The sequence below is a fragment of the Chiloscyllium punctatum genome, chromosome 4 (assembly GCF_047496795.1).
Source record: "Chiloscyllium punctatum isolate Juve2018m chromosome 4, sChiPun1.3, whole genome shotgun sequence".
NCBI lineage: Eukaryota > Metazoa > Chordata > Chondrichthyes > Orectolobiformes > Hemiscylliidae > Chiloscyllium > Chiloscyllium punctatum.
Window position 1 is genome coordinate 22,676,738 of NC_092742.1, and position 22,818 is coordinate 22,699,555.

Sequence of the window (22,818 nt, forward strand, 5' to 3'; positions counted from 1 at the left end):
AAGAGAAAGCTGGCTAGAAATACAAACACACATAGTGTTTCTATAGATATGGATTAAAGAAAGGAGTTAACAAAGTGAGTATTGATCCTAAGAAAAGTGAGGGAAAATAAGGAGATGGCGGATGAATTGAACAGGTATTTTGTTTAAATCTTCAATACAGAGGATACAAAGGACAACCCACAAATAGCTGTAAATCAGGTCAAAAATCAAACAACATCAAGTTAAAGTCCAACAGGTCTATCTGATAGTGCAAGCTTGGGGAAAGCTTTCCATTTCAAATAAACCTGTTGGACTCTAACCTGATGCCATTTGACTTTTGACCTTGTCTACTTCAGTCCAACTCCAGCATCTCCCCATCATAGCTGTAAATCATGAATGAGAACAGAAAGATGAATTCAAGAAAACCAAAATCACCACAGAATTTAGTTGAGCAAATTGTTGAAGCTGTGGACTGACAATTCCCACATCCTGGTAGATTCCATCTTAGGGTCTTCAAAGAAATGGCTAGTGAGATAGTTGATGTGTTGGTTTTAATATTCGAAACTCCCCCTTATTCAGGGAAGGTTCTATTCAAGTAAAAAATAATGACTATAGTTCCTTTAGTTAAAAAGGGATGGAGACAGAAAGCAAGAATCTACAGGCCAGTTAACATGTGCCATAGGAAAGATGTTAGAAGCTAATATTAAAAACATCATAGCAGGGCACACAACAAAATTCAAAATAATCAGGCAGAATCAACTTTTAATGAAAAGGAAATCATGTTTTTCCACTTTTTTGAGAGGGTAACATGTGTTATGGATAATGGGGGGGGCCACTGGATGTAATTTGTTAGATTACCAGAAGGTGTAAATTACCACACGAAAGTCTATTGAAGCAAGTAAAAGCTGTAGAGATTTTTAAAAATTCATTCATGGGATGAGGGAATCTCTGACTAAGTCAGTATTTATTGCTATCCCCAATTGCCCTGAGGGCAGTTAAGAGTCATTGCTGTGGGTCTGGAGTCACATATATGTCAGACCAAGTGAGGATGGCGGTTTCCCGTTCTCAAGGACATTAGTGAACCAGATAGGATTTTCTGACAATCGACAATGAATTCATGGGTATCACTAGACTCTTACTTCAAGACTTTTATTGAATTTAAATGCCACCATCTGCCATGGCAGGTTTGCAACACTGATTCCCAGAACATTACCTGGGTCTCTGAATTAACAGTCCAGTGATGATACCACCAGGCCATCGTCTCCCCATCAGGTCAGGGGATATTAACATAATGGCATGGAAACAAGATTGGCTGGCTAACAGAAGCTGACGGTAGACATAAATGTGTCTTTTTCTGGTTGGTAAGATGTAATGAGTTACATGTCACATGGACAGGTGCCAGGGTCTCAACCTTCTACAAGTTATAAAAATGACTTTGATGAAGTTGGAAATTCGCTAGGAAAGAAACAATAGGTAGGGAAGCAAGCTGTGAAAAAGACATGAGGAAGCTATTAAGGTTAAATTGGTTAAGTTAGTAAATAAAGATCTGAAAACTTAAGTATAGTGCAGGTCAGTACATCAGTGTGCCTTAAAGAAACATGCTCATGATATCAACACTACATCATAACTGGTGACCTAAGCGCATAAAGATCTCAAACTCCACCTTATCTCAAATCACTTGAAAAATGACATTCAACTTGAAGCATGCTGCTCTATTGTAAACCAAAAAATTATTATTAGCCCAAATGGGTGTGCTTGGGAATGTAATATATATAATAAATGTTTTTGGATTCTTCATTATCTTGATATCCATGCCCAGATTTTTTTAATGTTATTGAAGATGACCTAAGCATAGGTGCATCAGCTATAGCATACTGTTTTAGGAAAACTCACACAAGTAAGAAGTGTCTTAACTGAAGCATAAGATCCTATAGGTCTACAGGGTGCATGCGGAAAGAATGTTCTTTTTTGTTTTTTTTTAAGTCATCCAAAGCACGTTGACTTTGCTGGCTGGGCCAGTTGGTGGTGAGCTGCCTTCTTGAACCACTGCAGTCTATTTGTGTAGGTACAACAACAATTCTGTTAGGGACTGAGTTATAGGATTTTAACCCAGCGACAGTGCAAGGTCCAGAACCAGGGGTTACCATTCAAAATTAAGGGATAACCCAGTTAATACACAGAGATAGGGAGAATTTTATTTTCCTTCACAGAGACTCAAGGGTCTTTGGAAATCTTTTTCTCAAAATGTAGTGAAAACAGAAACCTTGAATATTTTTAAGTCAGATTCTTGATAAGGAAGCGAGTATAAGATTACAAGAGGATAGGTAGGAATGTAGAATAATCAGATTGGCCACGGTCTTATTAAATAGTGGAGAAGGCTTGAGGGCCAAGTTGCATTTTCCTGCTTTGAATGAGTATGTTTGTATATTTCTATGTATCCATGTTCTTGTCTCTCCATATCTGTATACTTTCCTCCAATACTATAACCAGCCCACTCCAAACTCTCTATTTCTCTCTCTGGTGTCTCCTCTGCCCTTTGCCCGACCAGTGATGTCTTTGCCTTTTGGACAGCCAGGTCTCACACTCTGAAATTCCATCCAGTTATCCCTTCAAATCTTCACTCAGCTTTCCAAATGTCTCAGCTTTCACTTTTTACACCAAATGAAATGACTTAGTCATTCTTCTATGTCGCTCTAACTGAATGCAAATTATTGCTGTTGTCATGATTAGGATCAGTGTAAAGGTTACAGTCAGAAGTTAAAGTAGAACATTCTCAACAATTAAACAAACATGCAAACAATCACAGCAATGTCTATGTTGTTGGCATACCTTGTGCAGTGTCTTCATACTTCCAGTTAAAACCTGGTTGTATATAAGTCGGTGTTAAATTTGGTACCACAAAGCGTACCTCCTTACCATCAGGAGGCAGTTTGGACAGCAAAATGTCCTCAGTAAATCTTAGCTTCTTCTGGCTAGAAGATGGTTTAGAAGATGGACTTGCAGGCTCTGTAGGAACTGAGAAGATTTTAACTTTGTTTGATTTTTGCAATAATTATTCTTCATTATCAACCTTGTTAATATTTGAGGTAAAAACAATGACTGCAGATGCTGGAAACCAGATTCTGGATTAGTGGTGCTGGAAGAGCACAGCAGTTCAGGCAGCATCCAAGTAGCTTCGAAATCGACGTTTCGGGCAAAAGCCCTTCATCAGGACCGAGACGTCGATTTCGAAGCTACTTGGATGCTGCCTGAACTATTGTTAATATTTGAGCCATTTGTGTATCAACACAACCAAAATTATAATAATACTTAACAAACAAAGCAATAACTAGCAATTTAATTCTGTTCTATTCAATTCATCTTTTTTTTTAAAATGTCAGACAAAAATCTCTCCAGCTACTCTGACAATTTTTAACACTTCGCACTCAATTCATGACACCAACAGCCTCCTATTGGCCCCGGGCTAAGTGATGACAAGGAAGCGAGTATAAGATTACAAGAGGATAGGTAGGAATGTAGAATAATCAGGTTGGCCAAGGTCTTATTAAATAGTGGAGAAGGCTTGAGGGCCAAGTTGCATTTTCCTTCTCCGAATGTGTATGTTTGTATATTTCTATTTATCCTCCATCGTCAGACCATAGCAACACGACGGTTGGAGGAAAAGCACCTCATCTTGCGCCTAGGAACCCTCCAACCACAAGGGATGAACTCAGGTTTCTCCAGTTTTCTCATTTCCCCTCCCCCACCTTGTCTCAGTCAAATCCCTCGAACTCAGCACCGCCCTCCTAACCTGCAATCTTCTTCCTGACCTCTCCGCCCCCACCCCCACTCCGGCCTATCACCCTCACCTCGACCTCCTTCCACCTATCGCATTTCCAATGCCCCTCCCCCAAGTCCCTCCTCCCTACCTTTTATCTTAGCCTGCTGGACACACTTTCCTCATTCCCGAAGAAGGGCTCATGCCCGAAACGTCGATTCTCCTGCTCCTTGGATGCTGCCTGACCTGCTGCGCTTTTCCAGCAACACATTTTCAGCTCTGACCTCCAGCATCTGCAGTCCTCATTTTCTCCTCCTATTTCTATTTATCCATGTTCTTGTCTCTCCATATCTGTGTACTTTTTTCCAATACTATTACCAGCCCACTCCAAACTCCATTTCTCCCCCTGGCATCTCCCTTGCCCTTTGCACGACCAGTGATGACTTTGCCTTTTGGACCCCTGGGATACTTGAAGGTTTGACAGGGCTAAAATTGGATGTTTAACTCCATAACTTATTACATTACTGTTGCTCCACATGGCAAGTGATTTTTTTTTAAGTTACAAATTTCTGTCTGTTTGATGGAACCCTAAATTGACGCTCTAGAATTTGCAGATAAGTGAGGTCAGAAACCAGTTTTCCAAATACTACAAAGGTTAAATGTCAAATTCACCTTTATTCTGATGTTCCACAATAAACGTGGTCTTTTACACCAATGGTCATCCAAATGTTTGTGATAGTGCCTATTCACATTAGTCTAATGCTAAATTGTTTACTGTTAACAATAATGTTTGTATTTCCAGAGTATTTAACAGAAAACAGTGCATAAGTATTCAAAGGATGGTTTCTTGAAAAGAAAAATGGAATATTATCCAGTTACCTGACAAAGTAAACTTCAGTTTATGGGGACTAAACGCTACAGTTCTACAATCTTCCTAGAAGGATGATTGGTATGGGATTCACATGGACTCTTCCAAAGTTGAGTTGCAAGCAGAAAAATGTAACACAGGGACAAATTAGCATTTTATGATCTGGTCAATAAAACACTTGACTAATAATGCAACTAATGGAGTGAATTTTCAGGCTGAAATTGGATCTGCCTAATGAATTTGACTAAGCCATAAAGCCAGTCACGCATGCAAGGTTGCAAATCTACCCTAAATTATAGGAATATAGGAATTAGGAGCAGGAGTAGGCAAATCAGTTCTTCGAGCCCATTTCTCCATTTGACATGATCATAGCTGATCTTATCCTTGTTTCAACTCCACTTTCTTGCATGCTCCTCCTAACCCTTTAACCTATTTTCCATCAGAAACATACCCATTTCTTTCTTGAATCTGTTGATTGATTCCGCCTCCACTGCACTCTGGGGCAGTGAGTTCCACAGATTCACAACCTTGTGAGAAAAGTTGTTTCTCCTCATCTCAGTTTTGAATCTACCTCCCCTCACTCAATATCTATGACCTCTTGTTCAAGACTGTCCCACAAGGGTGAACATCTGTTCAACATCCACCAAATCAATCCCCTTTAGCATACAATATACCTCTACCAGATTCCCCCATAATTCTTCTGAACTCCAGCAAGTACATCCTCCAAGCTATTCAACCATTCCTTGTATAATAGTTCTTTGATCAACCTGGTGAACCTGTTCTGAACTGCCTTCAGTGCCACCATATCCTTCCTCAAGTACAAAGTTAAAAATCACACAACACCAGGTTATAGTCCAACAGGTTTAATTGGAAGCACACTAGCTCTCGTAGCGACGCTCCTTCATCAGGTGATAGTGGAGGGCTCAATCCTAACACAGAATTTATAGCAAAAATTTACAGTGTGATGTAACTGAAATTATACATTGAAAAATTGATTGTCTGTTAAGCCTTTCATCTGTTAGATGAAAGGCTTAATAGATGAAAGGCTTAACAGACAATCAATTTTTCAATGTATAATTTCAGTTACATCACACTGTAAATTTTTGCTATAAATTCTGTGTTAGGATTGAGCCCTCCACTATCACCTGATGAAGGAGCGTCGCTCCAAAAGCTAGTGTGCTTCCAATTAAACCTGTTGGACTATAACCTGGTATTGTTTGATTTTTAACTGTGTACACCTCACTCCAACACCGGCATCTCCAAATCACTTCCTCAAGTAAGGAGACCAAAACTTGACACAGTACTCCCGGTGTGTTCTTACCATTGCCTTATATAACTGTAACAATACTTCTTTACTTTTATAATCCAGTTCTTCTGCAATAAGTGCCAGGATTTTATTTGCCTTTTTATTATATGCTGCACCTGCATACCCATTTCCTGTAATTCACACACAGAGATGCCCAGATCCTTCTGAGGTAACACACTTTGAATCTACTTCTCATTTAAATAATAATTTAACCTTTTATTTTTCTGGCCAAAATTTGCGCTTATCCACATTTAACTCCATTTGCCTGATTCTGACCCATTCTCCTAGACTATCAATATCCATTTGTAAACTCTTTATCTCCTCATCACTGCCTGCTTCTCCACCTATTTCAGTATCATCCGCAAATTTCACTATGTTGCACTCTGTCCCTGCTTGCACATCATTTATACAGATTGTAAATGGTTTAGATCTGAGAATTGAACCCTGCGGCATCCCAGTTACAGTTCGCCATCCAGCGAAGGACTCATTTATCCCAATCTACTATTTAGTATTAACCAGCCAATCCTCTATCCAAGCCAATACTCTACCCTTAACCATCTGGGATCTATCCTTCTGGATCAACCTTATATATCAGTTACTACATTGTGACCACAAAATAAAATTTAACATGAGAAAGAGAACCCTACCTTTAATTTTGGTGTCATCTCCTTTGTTGTCCTTTGAAAATGATTTACAGCAATTCTTTAGAAAATCTGCTGTGAGCCCCAGTATGACACTAAGCAACAATCCAATGAAAACTGGAATAAGCAACCAAAGCGATGCTGAAAGAGATTGGGATGTTAAATTTTAAGAGAAATGCAGTGTAAGCTATGTGTGAGCATTTGCTCAATATAGGCTTACAAAGAGAGTCATATTAGCAAGTCTATGGAGAACCAGCAATGAGGAATGAGCTAGGGGAAGTGGAGTCAAAAGGTCGCTCTTTCAAGAAGCCAGAACAAGCTTGAAGAGTGTGTGCTAATTTACTCTTCTCAAGTTAGTGTTTTCTTGCATTGGGAGATGGATCTATTCAACATTACCTGTTATTCATAAACAGTGTAGTGGAAATTTACTTTTCTTTTATTTTCTGAAGACACTAAGCTTTTAGTTCAGGTGATAGGTTTCAAGGATATTATTCATTTCTATTCAAAGAGAACTCTCAACTTCACTGTCAATGGAGTGTTTAAAATAATTGATCTGATTTAATTAGTTCTGCATCCTGCCAGAATGAAAAAAGTTATGCAGAATAGATGAGTTCACAAATGTCCAATAGCTATGTTCAGTTGGACAAATATATTGTTCTGCACAATGAAATAGATAATATGAGGTATATACACCATCAATGTGATGGCTCAGTGGTTTGCACTGCTGCCTCACAGCGCCAGGGACCCAGGTTCGATTCCAGCCTCAGGCGACTGTCTGTGTGAAGCTTGCATATTCTCCCCGTGTCTGTGTGGGTTTCCTCTGGGTACTCCAGTTTCCTCCCACAATCCAAAGATTGCAGGTTAGGTAAGTTGGCCATGCTAAATTGCCCATAATGTATAGGTTAGGTGCATTAGGGTAGGGGAATGGATCTGGGTGGATTACTCTTCAGAGGGTCAGTATGGACTTGTTGGGCCAAAGAGCATGTTTCCACACTGTAAGGATTCTATGAACTTTGACATTTTCAATTAGCTGATTAATAAATTAGAAATCCAAACAAGATTTTGTTGAGGTGGTCATCAGAAAGGCAAATCAAATGCTAAGATATATCATTGGTATTTAATTGAAAGATAATACAAGCTGATTTCAAATTGATTATCAGTGAATATGCTTTTCAAATACCACGAAACAATTTTGGCATATACTTCTGGATAAGGATAAGTCGGAGATTATGTAGGGGACAGGATGATGAGAGATAGGGAGAAACCCCCTCCCAACCCCCGGAGATAAATATATTTTTAGAGTTCGGGATAGGGAGAGTGGCATTGATGAGGTAATAGCCATTTCAATATTTAACTTTATTATATTTACTGTGAAGGACGTACAACACTGTGTTCTTATTCAAATGGAATTTTTGATGCAACCCCAAAATATCAGATAGCCAGATTTCTGATATCACCTCCCCTATAATTCACCAAAGAGAGATGATTACGCTCCATCAGGCAAGGAATAATAAGTGATCAACTTCCTTAAATGCAAAAGGTCATAAGATCAGCAAATGGTGGATTCTACTTTTTGATTGGAGACAGAAAGTCTGTCATTTAACCTTTCTGACTTTGTAATTTGCACTAGTATTAGCTCAAGGTCTGTTATCAACAAGTCATGTGTACAAATGGAGATATGAATGGTGGTGTAATAACAGTGCACACTTATAAAGCAAACTCATAAGTAGTTAGATTTGTAATTGTTATCAACACAAGGATGTTAACCTCCCACTGTAAAATATATGATAGAAATATAGCAGCCTATTTCTGACAGTTTACAGCCACTTTTTCCTTTTATATGATCTTAAATGTACTTCAGTATTAATCAGCAGTTATTGTAAATATAAAGTAAAAGGAAAGCCATAGTCTCAGGGGACCTCAGCGCTGCTCTCTCATTACCCAGGAATTCAACTCAGGTCCTGGGGAAATGAGGGAGCAGCCCTGTGGTCCTCATTAGAGAGAGCTGACTGGTGGAGAGTTTAACCTAAGGGTCACCATACCTCAGGCAAGAGGAGAAGTTGAGAAGATGGGACCTTCATGGTGATCTAATTTAGTAATAGGCTGATGTTCAAGTTATCTAATTCTGATATCTAATTCATAAATATGCTTAATTTTAATGCCTCAAGAAAGAAATCAATACAAATCCTGTAGTGTGTAACTGTGATTAGAAAATACATCAACATTTATAATTGGTCACAAAGCACTTCACGAGGCACCTAGTAACAGGAAAACGGGATGGCACCTAACCCAGATTACTCTTCCAGGTTATTCTAGAGCAGTGCAAAGAGTGAGACACTGAACTCGTAACAAACATTTCCCTCATTAAAACCGAACTCCTAAGTCTTAGTGGAATCCAGCTTTGATATCAGTCACTTACCTGGTGAAGGTGTAACCAACTGTAGACCTGCCATTCTCCCAGATACTCAGACTCCAAGACGTTTTGGAATTATTTTTAAAGTAAGTTTTGAGAAGATTTGTAGCTCAGGTTGAGGTTCTGGATGTATTTTTAAAGTTATGAATGTTCTCTGCATATCACAGGACACCTGTATAAATAAAAGGAATGTTTCTTTATTTTCAAAAAAAGCTTAAGTAGTTTTCAAAGGCATTGAGTATTGTATTAGAAAATCATAAGATTCATGTAATCCAATAACTAAAATACAATTGCAAAATAATAAAATGCACATTGTCCAAACTGGAACAGACACCACAGGGACCAGCAACAATGAGTTATTGCCCTGTATACAAAGAAAGATTACCGTACACAATACATATTAAATTAAATTCAATTGAAGTCAGTGATATTTTGTGTTAGAACCCATAATAAATCAAGCGAAAGTATCCTTTAGAAATTTGCACTTAAAAAGCAGGTGCTTCACTCAACTGGTACTTATCTTTGGTAGCAGTTCTGAAGAAGAATCACATAAATATCAACTCTGTTTCACTCTCCAGAAGAGTGACAGAACAGCTACATTGCTCCAGAATGTCACGTTTAGCTTTGGTTTTCCAGCTTGTCCAGTACATTTTTTTTATTACAGGAGTTACCTTTGCTGCATTGTAAGATTTAAAATCCTTGCCATGCTGCAATCATAGGTTGGAATTCCAATGCAGTACTGAGTGTAATTCATGGTCAATAGTACTGGTTAGGTCAGACATTGAACTGGTGAGATAAGGCTCCAGTTTAAGTAGCTGTTAAAATCTGAAGACATTATTCAAAAAGAAATACATTCTTGCTGCATCCTGGCAACATTTCTCCCTAAATGGACAGAGTTGAAAATCAACATCAAATACCAGTTTTTCCTATTATTTTACCCGCAGTTTCACTACGTGACTGCTATATTTGATCTGTACAACATTATTACATTACAAAGCATAACTGAAGTGGGGTGGTGGTGATGAGCAAGAAGTAAGGCATTGATTGACATCTTCATTGGGTGGTGGATTGTTTCATTATGACTTCATTTGCTTAATTTAGTTCTTTGTTATTATATGATGTTCTTGGCTATATAATGCAAGCTGAGAGCATTCTGTATCTTCAGTTTCCAGAACACACAAGTAATCCAATTATGCTAATTAGTCAAGCGAAATGCTCTCTTTATCCAATCATTCATTTTCTTACAATGGCTTCAGTATGCAGCCAAAGAAATTTAATGCAAAAAAAACCTCAAGATTTTGCTCTTGCGTTTAATGTTTCAGAACATGTATATCAATGTCCTATCAGTCTTCATTCTTTGCTGGTTTTTGCCGTCACTTCCCAAGATAGTAGGTGAGAGCTGACTGTTTAGAGATCAACCAAAGGATTTAGAAATTCAATAAAATTGGAAAGTTTGTGGAGTAAAATTACATTTTAATAGGTTTAGTACAGAATAGCTTCTCTAACATAAATGCATAGCAATAAGGACTTATCTCAAGGAGACCGAAAAGTGCCCATCATTACGAATCCAGGCCGATACTGATTCTAATTAACAGTACTGGCTTTGGTAAGCGGTCAAAGAATATATAAATTGACCTCTTTAGCTATGGACTTGCCTTGGGTGAGAAAAACTCATTAACTCATTTAACCATGAGTTTGCCTTTGTGGAAAAAAAGGCTGTTAATATTTTAATGGAAGTGGCAAAGGTACTTGCCAAAGGTAGCTGAAAACCTGTTTGAACAGAACAGCAAGGTCCAATATTTTGCTAAATATTATGCCAAGCAAACATGTCTTAAAAATCAATCTAATAATTGTTCAGTTAGCATAAGAATTGTTATTGTACACAAATAAATGTTTTTTTAGTAGACAGAAAAGAAGGTTACCTCAGAGTGCAACAGGACTTTGATCAGATGGGCAAATGGGTCGATAAGTGGCAGATGGAGCTTAATTTGGATAAATGTGAGGTACTGCATTTTGGTAAGGCAAATCAGGGTAGTTCTTATACACCTAATGGTAAGGCCCTGGGGAGTATTGCTGAATAAAGAGAACTTGAAGTGCATGTTCATAGTTCCTTGAAAGTACAGTTGCAGGTAGACAGAGTTGTGAAGGAGGCATTTGCCACACTTGCCTTTATAAGTCAGTCCATTGAGTATGGGAGTTGGGAGATTATCTTGCAGCTGTACAGGACATTGGTATGACCACTTTTGGAATATTGCATTCAGTTCTGGTCTCCCTGCTATAGAAAAGACATTGTTAAACTTGAAAGGGTTAACAAAGATGTTGCCAGTGTTGGAGAGTTTGAGGTATAGGGAGAGGCTGAATCAGCTGGGGCTATTTTCCCTGGAGCATTGATGACCTTGTAGAGGTTTATAAAATCTTGAGGGGCATGGATAGTGTTAAGAGTCAAGCTCTTTTCATCAGGTTAGGGGTGTCCAATACTAGTGGGCATAGGTTTAAGGTGAGAGGGGAAAGGTATAAAAGGGACTTAAGGGGCAACTTCTTCACACGGGAGTGGTACGTGTAAGGAATGAGCTACCAGAAGAAGTGATGGAGGCTGGTACAATTGCAGCATTTAAAAGGCATCTGGATTGGTATATGAAAAGGTAGGGTTTAGAGGGATATGGGCCAAAAGCTGGCAAATGGGACTAGATTAATTCAGGATATTTGGTCAGCATGGATGAGTTGGACCGAAGGGTGTGTTTCCCTGCTGTACATGTCTATGACTCTATGACTTCCTCATAGTGTAGGTTTTAATGGAATGAAATTTGACAGGTTCCACAAAAGGCAGCAAGATCATTTGACTAGATCAGTAATGAAGCAGTGAACATAATACTCCACCCCTAGGTCTGTTCCCATAAATTAGAGGAAAGAAGGAAATGATGATGTGTGCAACACCACTTTCACTTTTAGATTAAGGTGCTCATCTCATCATGCTTTAAATCTCCACATCACTCCCTGATACCACTCCCTCAAACCTCTCCTATATACAAATTGGATTTATACTGTGTCTTTAACATAATTAATGTCTGGAAACACAATGAAAAAAATCAACCTGTATGCAATCAACAAAGTACTTAATTATGTGTGACGCACTTTGATGTCTAAGAAACAAGAATACCAATCCCCTCTAATTGACAGATAACAAGTGGTAGATAAATAGAATGATTCTTCCATTCAAAAGGTGATTGGAAGAGCTGTATTGTGGCAAAGAGGACTCTGAGCAATTTATGGGCAACCTGTATAATGACATACAGTTATCAAGTGATGCAAGAACAAACAAAAACAAGTTAATGTTTCTCCTCCGTATAATATATATATATATAAAATCATTAGCACATTTTTGAAATGATTATAGATATAAAATTGTGTATGACTTCAAGTAAATTCACAGTTGAGATATCATCCACTGCTGTTGCTTACTAATTATATGTATATGTTGTTGGTAGATATTTAACTGAAATAGTCATAAACATACATCATAAAATGAGGAAACATAGTGAATACAGCTTCTGCGTTTCATGTAAACATAATTGTTTCTTTACCCTTTTTTTAAACCAAAGGTCAGAAAGTTATTTTAACTTTTGACAAGAGACAACTCTACCAAGAAATCGCATGATTGAAGTTAAATGACTCAATCAGCTACCAAAGGATTGCTGAATGCTTACAACATAGACAGGCAGGAGATTGGGAGAACACAACAAGCCAGGCAGCATCAGAAGGTGGAGAAGACAATGGTTTGGGTGAACACCGTAATGTTGACTTCACCTCCTGATGCTGCCTGGCTTGCTGTGTTCTTCCAACCTCCTGCCTGTCTACTTTGGATTCCAGCATCTGCAGTAATTTTGTCTCTAACCAAGAATGCTTACAAAGTGGCAAAGCTACAAAGCATGGATGCAGAGAGGTGTGGGAACAATAAGAAAGACATTGGTTTACATTTTCACTGGGTGGTGGATTGTCCCATTATGGCTTTCAGATGGAGTAGATTTCAATGGAATGAAATTTGACAGGTTCATGTTTCTGGTAGATAGATTGCCCTGCACTACTTGTAGGTTGCTTTCAGAAGAAGAGAAATCATCCTAGCAGAAGGGCGTTTTTTTTAATTTTAAGAAGACTTCAGACTATGAAGCTTTAGTTTGTAACAAATTTCAGGTTGCGACATTTTATAGAAATCTCTAGGCTGTCAGAATCGAAAACAAATCTTCAGGACTTCAGAGCTTGGAGTAAAGAAATCTTAAGCTGCTTCAACAGCTATCTTCAGCAGTCCAAGGAGAAGGACTGATAAGAATTATTTAAGGTAGAAATCAAAATAGGATTAATACTTCACTGGGATTGATTGTCTGTAAAACGCATTGCTGGGAAAGAGGCTGAATCTTTCCATTTGCTGTTGATGTCAAGATCTTTCCATATTGTCATTTTATCATATGAACAGTTGCGAGAAGTAGCAGCATTTTATGAATTATCAGAATTACTAATTAAAATGAGAATCTTGTCATTTCCATTTTAAGCTTTCACAATGTTTGTGATTTTTGTTAAGGTTTTAATTTTGAGAAATACTCTTTGTTAAATAAAAATGAGTTTTTCCTGCATTGGCAGAAATTCTTGCCTTAACTTTCGCACAGATGGAGAGGTTTTTACCATAGTATAGGAGGCTGAAATACAGAGGTCTTGCTCCCTAAACTGGTCCCTACCATTTCTGAAGTGGCTGATTTGGGGAGGAGCAGATTGAACAGTACCAGACTGTAATTTGCACTTAGCTCATAGAGGCAACTAGATATTTAAAGTACATATGCTTTCCGTAAGTTTAATGGTAGGGTGCTCAAGATATGACGTGTGCACTTCAGCTGTAACAAGAGAAATTCGAAAGTTACTGGTTTCTTTGAAGAGGTATAGTACCCTTTTGGAGATGGTCACTAAACATGTTTGGAAGAGATCAGTTGCTCTTTGACAGAGGTAAGATGACCTTTTTGGATTGATCGAAGCAGACATGAATATAATTAAAAAGTGGATAAACTCATTGGAAATGTCCAGCTCATTGGATCTGTTAGACGGCTTTCAGGGGAGCCATTAGAGCATTTAAATATCTTGTCCTGCTATTTAACTCTGTCTTCTGACACACGTTTGAAGGCTATCATCAAAGTATAAGCATCAACCTATCAACATCTCACTCAGCTGCCTGTCAGTTCATAGATTTAATGACAATTCCAAATGATTATGAGGTTTTTGAAATGGGTCTATGAACACAAGTGCTAGTTTTAATAAAGGATTAAACATTTGAAGGAAGTTAAACACAATGAATGATTTTTCATTGAGATCAGTGTTTTGGAATAGTGAAGTTATCAATAGTTGCTTATGAAATGCATCTACCACAGTAATTTGATTTGATTTATTGTTGTCACATTTACGTAAGAACAGTGAAAAGTTTTGTTTTGTGAACAATACAAGCAGATCATAACATACAAGGACACACAGATCATAGGGTATTTAGACAGAGAGAGGCATACAAAGTTATGGCCACACAGAAGGTACATAAAAGATAAACATCAGATTTGAAATTAGAGAGGTCCATTCAGTATAATTCCTGAAGAAGAGCTTATGCCCGAAACGTCAATTCTCCTGCTCCTTGAATGCTGCCTGACCTGCTGCGCTTTTCCAGCAACACATTTTTCAGCTCTGATCTCCAGCATCTGCAGTCCTCACTTTCTCCTAGGTCCACTCAGTAGTCAAATAACAGCAGGGAAGCTGTTTGTGAGCCCATTGGCATGTGTGTTTAAGCTTCTGTATCTTCTGCCTGATAGAAGAGGTTGGAAGAGAGTATTACTGGGGTGGGAGGGTCTTTGATGATGTTGGCAGCAATGGCAATGAGAAGTGTGGATGGAAGGTTGGCTTGAGTGGTGGTCTGGGCTGCGTACTTGCTTTCTGTAGTTTCTGGCGGTTCTGGGCAGAGCTGTTGCCATACCAGCTCGTTATGTATCCAAATAGACTGAATCTGTTAATCTGAGTCATGATATTACTTCCATTTCCCCAGTCTGTATTCACTTGTATGGAATTTGCATGGTTTGTGTAAATTGGCTGCTGTGTTCCCTACATCACAACAGTGACTATACTTCCTAAACACTTCATTAGCTATAGAGGGCTTAGAATATCCGGAGGTCATGAAATATATTGTATAAATTCAGGAGTTTTTCTGCAAGACTAAATGTTTTTGTTCTGTAATTGCTCGATCTACTTTTATAGGGAGTGGAGCTAAATCTACCACCCATCATTCACTTCTACATCCGTTAATTTTCTCTAATTACCTCTGATCCTTGCCACTGCTGCCCTAAAAGGAAATAAACTCACCCACTGAAAGTGTAATTATAATAAAGATATACTGGTTTTTGAGGCTGAGGCTTCATTTCGATTGTATTTCCATTTAGGAGTCTTGTGAGTAAGCAAAAAGAATGCAGTCTGTAATTGCAACAAATCAGAAATATAAAGAAGATGCTGAAATAAACAATGAGGCAGAAGGATTAAAGCTAAGGCAGATTAAAGCTTCTGATGTAAATATTTCAGGATAAACATCTCAAGTACGGAATATCATTCCTTCCTTTCACTGATCTGTGTAGTTTTGTATGCAAATTCCCAAAATCAAAACCTGCTTCCTGTCTAATTTCCTGTACAGTGAATGGGAGAGATCCGTGAATAGAACACTTGCAGGACCAGGCAGTGACTCAAAGAAATGTCAGCAACATCTCTGACCTACACAAGGTTTTTGACAAGAGACACAGTCATTGCTAATGTGTGCTACAGTCTAGAGGTTGTTGATTGAACACTTCCACTTTAATTGTGCACAGGTCACGCGCTGATCTGCAGGCAGGAAACATGGATGCTTTCACACAATGTTGATTAATTACTTGGGATTTACAATGTAAAAACAAGCCTTTGTTTCAACACCTCCATGCTGCTATTTATGTTTCACATGAGTCTCCTCCACTGTTGCTTCCTCTCACCTTATGTATATATTGCTATTCCTTTCTCTCTCATGTTTTATCTATCTTTTCCCTTACTCTCCAAAGTCTTTGAGAAAGTTGCCACCCCTCAAACCACATCCATCTTTTCAAGAACTTCGTATTTGAATCCCTCCAGTCAGGTTTCTTCCAGAATTATGATACTTTGCAAAGTCATTAGCACATTCTTAATAATGGTGATGAAGGTAACCTATCTTCTTAAAGTAACATCATTCACTGTCAACCAACTGAGTGAGATTCATTTGGCTCCATTCTTATTCATCCAATTATAGCCATTTAAAAAGCTTCCACTTGCTGCTCCCACAGGATTACTTCTGGTGTCCTGCAATGGCTGTCCTTAGACCCATAGTATTTTCTAATCACCATGATGCCTCTCCTGGACATCAACCAATGGTGTTTAATTTTGGCTTTCACACGTACGTTGATCAGACTCAGCTTGATCTCACCTCCAGCTCTCTCAACTCATAGAATCCCTGCAAGTGCAGAAAGGGGCCATTCGGCCCATTGAGTTCGCATTGACCTTCCGAAGACCACCCTAGCCAGATTGATGGCATTCCCACATTTACCACCTATCCTGCACACTACAGGGCAATTTAGCATAGAAAATCCACTTAATCTGCACATCTTTGGACTGCAGAAGGAAACCCAAGCAGATGCAGGAAGAATGAGCAAACACCATGAAGACAGTCACCTAAGGCTGGAATTGAACCCAGGTCCCTGGCACTGTGAAGCAGCAATGCTAACCAGTGAGCTATCATGTCACCCCAACTCCTCCACTAAACTGAGAGACAATTTACCTGACATTGAGTACTGGATGAATAGAAGTTTCCTCCAATTAAGTAGTGGGAAGACTACAACTATGTCTTTGGCCCTGACTCCCAATCTCTGGTCCCTAACTACCAACTTCTCCCGGTCACAATCTGAGGCTAAACCAAATGATTCGCAATCTCAGTGTCGTACCTGACTCTGAGATGGGTTTCAGACCACCTCGCTGCTCCATCAGTAAGACAATTTATTTTGTTCCCATATCATAATTCCACTGCTGCTGTTCAATCCATTACCCATGTCTTTGTTACCTCTCGATTTGACAAATCCTATGCAGCCCTGGCTGACCTCTCATATTCCACCTTTCTCTTAACTTAAGATGATCAGGCCTCTACTGACTATTTTCTAAGTCACAACAAATTTTATTCATGAATAAGCCATGTGCTCACTTACCAACACTGGCTCCCTGCCAAGCAACACCTAAATTTCAGAATTCCCATCCTTCTCTTTAAATTCCCCCCTGGCCTCATCCCTCCTTATCTCTGTAAGCTCCTCAAGCCCCCACAACTCTGAAACATCTGCACTCGTTCCATTCTGGCCGCTTGGTGTAGCAAACAAAATTAGGAACACCCATCAGTGCTGCCTGGGCCCTAACCACAAGAATTTCCTGAGCAAAGCTCTCTCCTCTCCACCTCATTTTCTTCTTTGGAGGTTCTCCCTTAAACCTACTTGATTGTTCAAGCAAAAAGAAAATAAATATATCCTAATATTATCTTATGTGCTTTAGTGTATAATTTTACTTCACACTGAACCCAAAAAATTCCTTGGGATTTGGGGGTTCTGAGATTAGATTAGATTCCTTACAGTGTGAAAGTCCACACCAACCCTCCGAAGAGCAACCCACCCAGACCCATTTCCCTCAGACTAATGCACCTAACACTATGACTGTGTTGTGATGTATGTCTGGCTATGTGGAGTTTGCACATTCTCTCTGTGGCTGTGTGGGTTTCCTCCCACAGTCCAAAGATGTGCAGGTTAGGTGAATTGGCCATGTTAAATTGCCCATTGTGTTCACGGATGTGTAGGTTAGGTGCATTAGTCAGGGGTAAATGTAGGGCAGGGGAGCTATATCAATCTAAGTTGTTGACATTTAAACATCTGTGCTATTTATCTCATTTGTGCCATGTTCTACATTCTAACCACTCTCTAATTAAAGAAGCTTATCTTGAATTTCTTCCTGACTATCTTAGATTTATGACTTCCAGTTTTAGATTCTCACATAACTGGAAACATCTTTTCCATACTTTCATAAATTTTAAGTCAGCTATCAATTTTCTCATATCAGCAGACCAAACACAGCCTCTTCCGTCTTTATTTATCGTTATAAGCTCTCCATTCTGAAAACCTTCCTCCAGTTTTGTTTTGCACCTTTTCCAGTGTCCCTATATAAAAGAGGGGGCAAGATTCAAGTCATTATTAATGATCCATTATTGAAATGTATCAATTTGTATTGATCAAAGACAAAGACAGAGACATGTAATGTAGACACAATCCTAATTAGTAACTATTCAAATGCATTTGAGGTACAGACGCCGTGTGAATACTTTTATAGACAATAACCCTATTTTAAAAGGTCCAAAGTTAAATATTCAACTGTATTGGCATAGTGGCTCAGAGGTGCCTCATAGTGCCAAGGACCCAGGTTCGATTCCAGCCTCAGGTGACTGGCGGTATGGAGTTTGCACATTATCCCCATGGCTGTGTGGGTTTCCTCCCACAGTCCAAAGATGTGCAGGTTAGTTGAATTGGCCACGCTAAATTGCCCATTGTGTTCAAGGATGTGTAGGTTAGGTGCATTAGTCAGGGGTAAATGTAGGGGAATGCATCTACATGGGATACTGTTTGGAGGGTCGGTATGGATTTGTTGGGTGAAATGGCCTATTTCCACACTGTAGGGATTTTATGATATTAAGTTCCATCCAAGTAGTATCATACATAATGACAAAGCCAATCTGATCTGCACAGCTACTGTGCCTCTCAGCTTCATGGAAATATTGTTGGAAATACATTTGCAGTGTCATTCTGTGTGTATGGCACATGTCCTGTGAATTCTAGCTGATGTTGCTGTCACTAAGAGATAAATCCAGCCCTCAAGTGTAAGGTCTTGATGTAGCCTAGCGATGATCGCTATTAACATAAAGATTGTGAATTCAAATCCTACTTTGGTAAAGTATGAAACTGAATTCAACAAAACTAATCATTAGAAAAGGAAAATGGAAGCTGCTAGATGGCTGTAAAACCCTCCTTAATTCATTAGTGTCCTTCTGTGAAGGGAACCTTCTGTTTTCACCTAGTCTGGCCTACATGTCACTCCTTACGTAGTTCAACCCTAACAGGGAAATGAAGAGTAAATAATGGATACAGCTTTGTCAAAAATGCTTATAATGTCTATAAGATGAAACCATTGTGATCCAGTGGTTTAGGAGTTCCTTCTATGAACATCAATGGACTAACTAAACTTTGCTAAACATATGTTGGTCATCTTCCTCTCTTGCCAACCATATATGGCAGTTTGAAGTAATTGTCCATCAGTAAAGCTCAGGATAGCAAAGAGAAATATGCTGCTGTCAGACAACACTGATTGAAAGGGTTCACTGGTGCGAAGCGTGAGAACAGTTTGTGTGAATTAAGTGTCTCTAGTTCTTCAGCAACTCAGCAAATGCAGTTGTTCAGCACATTGGTAACTACAACATGTGCCAAATTGCATGATTATTCACAATATATGTTAAATGTTTTTGCTGGAGCTTCATTCTATTTACAGTTTGAAAGAACCACCAATTTGAGGTTTTTAATGAAGGTTAGGCTAACAGAACTAATGACAGATTGGTTAGACAAAAGAAAGTAGATGGTTAATGAATCATAAAGTTGTAGTTGGATGGAGGTGACTAGTAGATTCATTTATGCATTCCTTATGCTATTCATGTTATTCAGAAATAGCTTAAGGTTGAGTATTCATTAACTGCTTTAATGTTCGAAGAAAGTACCAAAGGGCTAAGAAGGAATAATGAGATAAAACTGACAAAAAAGTGAAAGATGATGACATAATGAGGGCTGACCAAAAGTTTAAACAAAGAGTTGATTGTTGAAGTTTGTTTTGTAAAGGAGAAGCAATGGAATAATCAGAAAATTTGCACCCAGGCAGCCTGGAACCATTACTTAGGCAGCACCAAACACACTTTTGAATTATGTATTATTAGGTTAGAATAAAGAATCCAGGACAACCCAAATTTTAAAATTTGAGAATGAATTGAGATTGCGCAGGGTCGTGTTTATTTTTTGCGTTATCTTCTGTCGGAGAAATTTGCCCAATAGATTAGATGACAGTCTGTACAGGTAGATCAGATTTCTCTTCCCAGAACTGAGCATGAGACCAGTTTTATAATAATGCTGCACAATGACACTGATTAAGAAATGGGAAACTACAATGCATCTGGAAATGGAGTAATCGAGTTGTAAGGATGCTAATTGGAAAACAAAAATCGGATGAATGTCCTGTTCCTTCACACAATGCAACATCCTGACAGTATCGATGTTCCATTCCTCTTCACAGATAGGTGTTAATGGTTCCTCTGAGGTGGTGAGGTGCTTCCATTGTCCTGTTCCTGGAGCATGCCCTTGCTGGTGCCTTTCTGTCTGACCTGCTCTTTGTGTGGCTTAGGTATTGCTGGGTTGTGAAACTGCCCTTGGGGCTTTGAGATATTTGTGGTGCTCTGTCATTGTTAGTGGGAGCTTGATGTGTATTGCTTTGTCTGCGTGGGTCTGATTCGGCTTGTGAGCTGCTTGGGAATTCTGGGTGTTTTGGTACAGTTTGGCCAATTTTGCTTTTGTGGGCCTATCGTAGGTTAGCAAATCTTTTCCCACATCTTCAGAGAGATTAAGCAGGGGAATTCTACAGAACCATAAATGAGTGGGCAGAATCCATTAAGAGGAGGTGGGGAGCAATGTTGTTGAGAATGAGCTCATGTAACTCTTTTTTAATCCTCTCGTCCTGCTTAATCTTTTTCACCAGTGTAGAAGTACAAAGCTTTAAAAAAAATCAATTATCAGAAGTAAATTTTCAGATGATTCTGAAGTATCTAAATATTTGGAACAGATTATCCTCTTGCTTCATTTTTAAATATTCTTGCAACACTGACAAAGCTGCATCAGAGTCACTTCTAATTGCCTGATTGAAAATGAACAGGTGAACCACAATGTGAGGCATGTACATCAGACAAGATAAGAGATCATAGAGTGCAGTGGCAGTGTTCCTAGCTCTGAGTTAGAAGATCTGGATTCAAATCACCCCTGCTATAGAGGTGTGTCATAAAGAGAGATATATTTAGTCTCGACAAGGTAAAGACGACAGCTTTTCTTTACACATGATAGTAACAAACTCAGAGTACTGCAAATGCTGGAGATGTTTAGCAGGCCTAGCTGCAACTAGGCAGAGAGAAACAAAGTTAAAACTGAGTCATAATTAAGTTTAAACATTAAACTCAGTTTTCCACAGATGCTGTTGGATTTGCTAAGCATCTCAGGCACTATATGTTCTTATCACACGAGCAATCTAGTTGAGTATTTATATTAATCCAGGACCTTCCAAAGTCCATTTCCAAAACCAAACTTCTTGAAGTCAAATTCACAGTTTATCAAAACTGGATTTGAACTCACAACCTTCGGATTTCTAACATTACAAGATGGCCCAGGGCTTATATTTTAATCTCCATTTTTAAAACAAAACCCTTCTTTCTGTGTACCTGTAAGAGGATCTGGAGTGTAGCATTGCTTCTGATATAATGTGACAGTTCTGTTTTCGTGCAATTTCATGCTACAAGAAACTCGCGCAATAGCAGTATCATTTTAATTGATGTGGCTGGAATCACATTATAGCCAATAGTAAAGTTTGCATTCTACAAACAATGATCTAAATTCTTAAATCACGTTAAAGTCGATTCGTGTTGAATTAACACACGTTATAGCAGAACTGACTATATTATCTAACTCCTAACATATAGACACATGGAGATAAACAGACTCTTCTTCAACCTCTTCTCTTGTTCTTCTTCCTATTGCCATCTTCCTTATTTGCCAAAAACCTCCAACCTTTTCCCATTCTGAAGAAGAAATATTACAGACCTGAGAAGATAACTCAGTTTCTCACTCACACAATGAGATGTGCCCAGACCTACAATATTTTTGCAGTGTTTACTGTTTTTTGGTCCGGATTTCCAGCATCACCTTATCTTGTTTTTTGTACTGTCTACTTCCCCAGTTTAACAACTACACCAGTTAAGACTGCTGCTAATATCATATACTTGATATAACCACAAGTTGTAAAGAAAGGTTAGATAGGCTATGACATTTTTTCACTGAAGTGTAGGAAGTTGAGAAGCCACCTTATAGATGTTGTAAAATAATGAGGGGTATATATAGAGTTAATGGTAGTTGCCTTTTCCCTTGTTTGGGGGATTTCAAGACGAGAGAGCACATATTTAAGGTGAAAGGGGAGACACTTAAAAAAGATATGAGAGGCATTTTTTTTTCTACACACAGGTGGTCCACGTGTAGAATGAACTTCCAGATGGATGATGATACAATTAAAATGTTTAAAAAACAGTTGGATAAGTACATGACAAGGAAAGGTTTGGAGAGATATGGGCCAGGAGCAGGCAGGTAGGACTAGTTTAGCTTGGGATTATGGTTGGCATGGACTGTAAGACTGAAGTGTCTGTTTGACTCTGTGGCTCGGTACTTGATATAACCACTACATATTATGTATTAGATATAACTATATATAGGTAAACTCAAATCCAGTTAAACCATTGTACTCAAATATACTGAGTCTGGATGGTTTAAACACTACTTCTCAATTCCTTGCACTACAGTCCCTTCTTTAATCCATATTCCAGTCAAATGCTAAAAATGGAAAACAGCTTGTCAGTCACCCACCAAATTCATTGGCTCAACTACAGGTACATTTCAATGTACTGTTGGCACAGTA

The 22,818-nt window shown here is 38.7% G+C and overlaps 1 protein-coding gene across 2 annotated transcripts in view; it reads right to left on the bottom strand.

Moving 5' to 3' along the window:
• LOC140476126 (tandem C2 domains nuclear protein) overlaps nt 1–22,818 on the bottom strand; it is a 76,872-nt gene that overhangs the window by 48,362 nt on the left and 5,692 nt on the right. The window contains exons 2-5 of one of the 2 annotated variants that reach the window (XM_072568242.1): nt 11,132–11,239; nt 8,971–9,136; nt 6,558–6,692; nt 2,809–2,994 (exon numbers count right to left, since the gene is read on the bottom strand). In XM_072568242.1, coding sequence (XP_072424343.1) covers nt 2,809–2,994; nt 6,558–6,692; nt 8,971–9,004 — 355 coding nt within the window. In that variant the 5' untranslated portion in view covers nt 9,005–9,136; nt 11,132–11,239. The remainder of the gene's footprint in view (nt 1–2,808; nt 2,995–6,557; nt 6,693–8,970; nt 9,137–11,131; nt 11,240–22,818) is intronic. The other variant, XM_072568241.1, reaches the window with a different exon arrangement.